We start from the raw sequence: 1,758 nt of genomic DNA on the forward strand, positions 1-1,758 counted from the left end.
GCCGATGTCCTCGGCTTTGGCCAGCTCAATGTGATTGTCGACTCGATGATCATCCTCGTTGCAGTCGTGCTCGCCTTCTTCCTCGTCGGCGCCATCGTCGCCGCCCGCCGCGTCGCCGAGATCCCCACGATCCGACTCGTCTCGACCAAGCAGCCCCCCGAGATGAGCATCGGGACTGGCCTCACGTGGCACCTCTTCAACAGCCACATCTGGTGAGTCATAGCTATGGAGGGAGAAGAGGAACAGCAACCCGCCACAACATACCCGGCGGGTTCCGATAGGTCGACCGGTCAAGACGCCGTAAAGGTCATCAAGGGTGAGCTCGAGCAGCTGCTGCCGGACATCAAGATTTTTCTCGACGCGCGCACACGCTCAGTAGCGCTGCTTTAGCTACCACAGCCCCTCTGACGCTCCGCGGTGGTGTGCTCTCACAGGTAGATGACCTGAAGGATATCGGGGCGCTTGAGGAGTACATCCAACGCTCGCAAGCCATCCTCTTCTTCCTCTCGCAGGGCTACTTCCGCTCCAAGGCGCGCCTCTCCTTCCCACCCCGCCTCTACCGCCCTCTGGCCGTACCTCCCGCCTCTCCCGCGCCACAGAACTGCCTTCGAGAGATTCGCTCGTCGCTCGAGAAGGACAAGCCGCTCGTCCTCGTCCAAGAAGCGGACCCTGCAAAGGGCGGCGGGACGCTGCAGGCGCTGCGCGACGAGTGCCCGGATGAACTGCAGCCGGCCATCTTTGACGAGGACTGGCCGCTCACGATCTGGTATCGCATCGAGGAGTTTCAGCTCGTCTCCCTCAAGATCATCGCCGAGGCGCCGCCGGCCACAGCCAGCCGCTACGCAGTCCTCTCCGTCTCCCGACCGACCCCACTGGAACCACAGGCGGTGCTCCTCTGTTCGCCCAACTTTCTGGACAAGACCTCCCTCCCGCTCTGCGTGTCGGGCGAGCTCGAGAGCGAGTCGCTCGCCTTTTCCAAACCGTGCACGCTCTGGGCCTCGCCTGCCAACGCGGGCGCTCTGAAGCTGGCCACCGAGATCGCCACCGCCGTTGCCGGTCTCACGATCTCCACCACTGATGATCGACCGGCCAGCGCGACGCACATGCTGCTCTACCTCAACGAGGAGAGCTTCGTCAGCGACGAGCGGCTGGCCGAGCAGGTCAAGCAGGCGCGCCAGGACAGGCTGAAGATCGTCATGGCGCACGAGAACGACCCCGCGCTCGGCGGCTGCCAGTTCTCGAGGTTTTTCGAAACCACGCCGCAGGAGCGGATGTCTCACAGTGGCGCCCGTCCCGAGCCTCCCCTCCCCCTACAACCCTCTCCTCCCAACGCCGCAGGAGCTCATCGCTGGCGGACTCTACACGGACCTGGCAAAATCGTGCTTCCCCGGCCGCCACCGCAAGGCGCGCGCCCTCTCTCTCTCACAGCGAGCTCTCCCCCGCATCGAGCGTTTCGTGAAGAGGGGCGTCCCTGCCCGCAGGTGTCGCTCGTCCTTCTGGCAAAGAGCCTAGGGGCTACCCCCGCTCGCGCGGACCTCCGTGTTTCGGGCAGCATCGCCGAAGCGGGGGACCTCATTTCCGGTGGCATTGGCGAGGGCAGGACCAGCCTCGCGAAGCGCAGCCTTGGCGGCCTCAGCCGGGTGTTCGCCAAGATGAGCAGCCGCAGCTCTGCGGAGGCGCGCGAGGTCTCTGAAGGCGAGGTGTCGTCGGTGCAGTACCAGATCTGATCGTAGCCAGTGGGAGAAGGGGGGGGGGGGG

General features: G+C 65.0%; 1 protein-coding gene across 1 annotated transcript; it reads left to right on the forward strand.

The window, feature by feature from the left end:
• Window positions 1-430: 430 nt before the first annotated feature.
• On the forward strand, window positions 431-1,758 carry EMIHUDRAFT_364102 (hypothetical protein; the record flags this gene model as incomplete). The annotated part of the gene is made up of 6 exons (XM_005785408.1): window positions 431-530; window positions 600-815; window positions 885-1,265; window positions 1,339-1,404; window positions 1,482-1,535; window positions 1,563-1,758. Coding segments are annotated over 4 exons (336 nt in total), but the record flags the coding sequence as incomplete, so codon positions are not given.

The sequence above is a fragment of the Emiliania huxleyi genome (assembly GCF_000372725.1).
Source record: "Emiliania huxleyi CCMP1516 chromosome Unknown EMIHUscaffold_160, whole genome shotgun sequence".
Classification (NCBI taxonomy): Eukaryota; Haptophyta; order Isochrysidales; family Noelaerhabdaceae; genus Emiliania; species Emiliania huxleyi.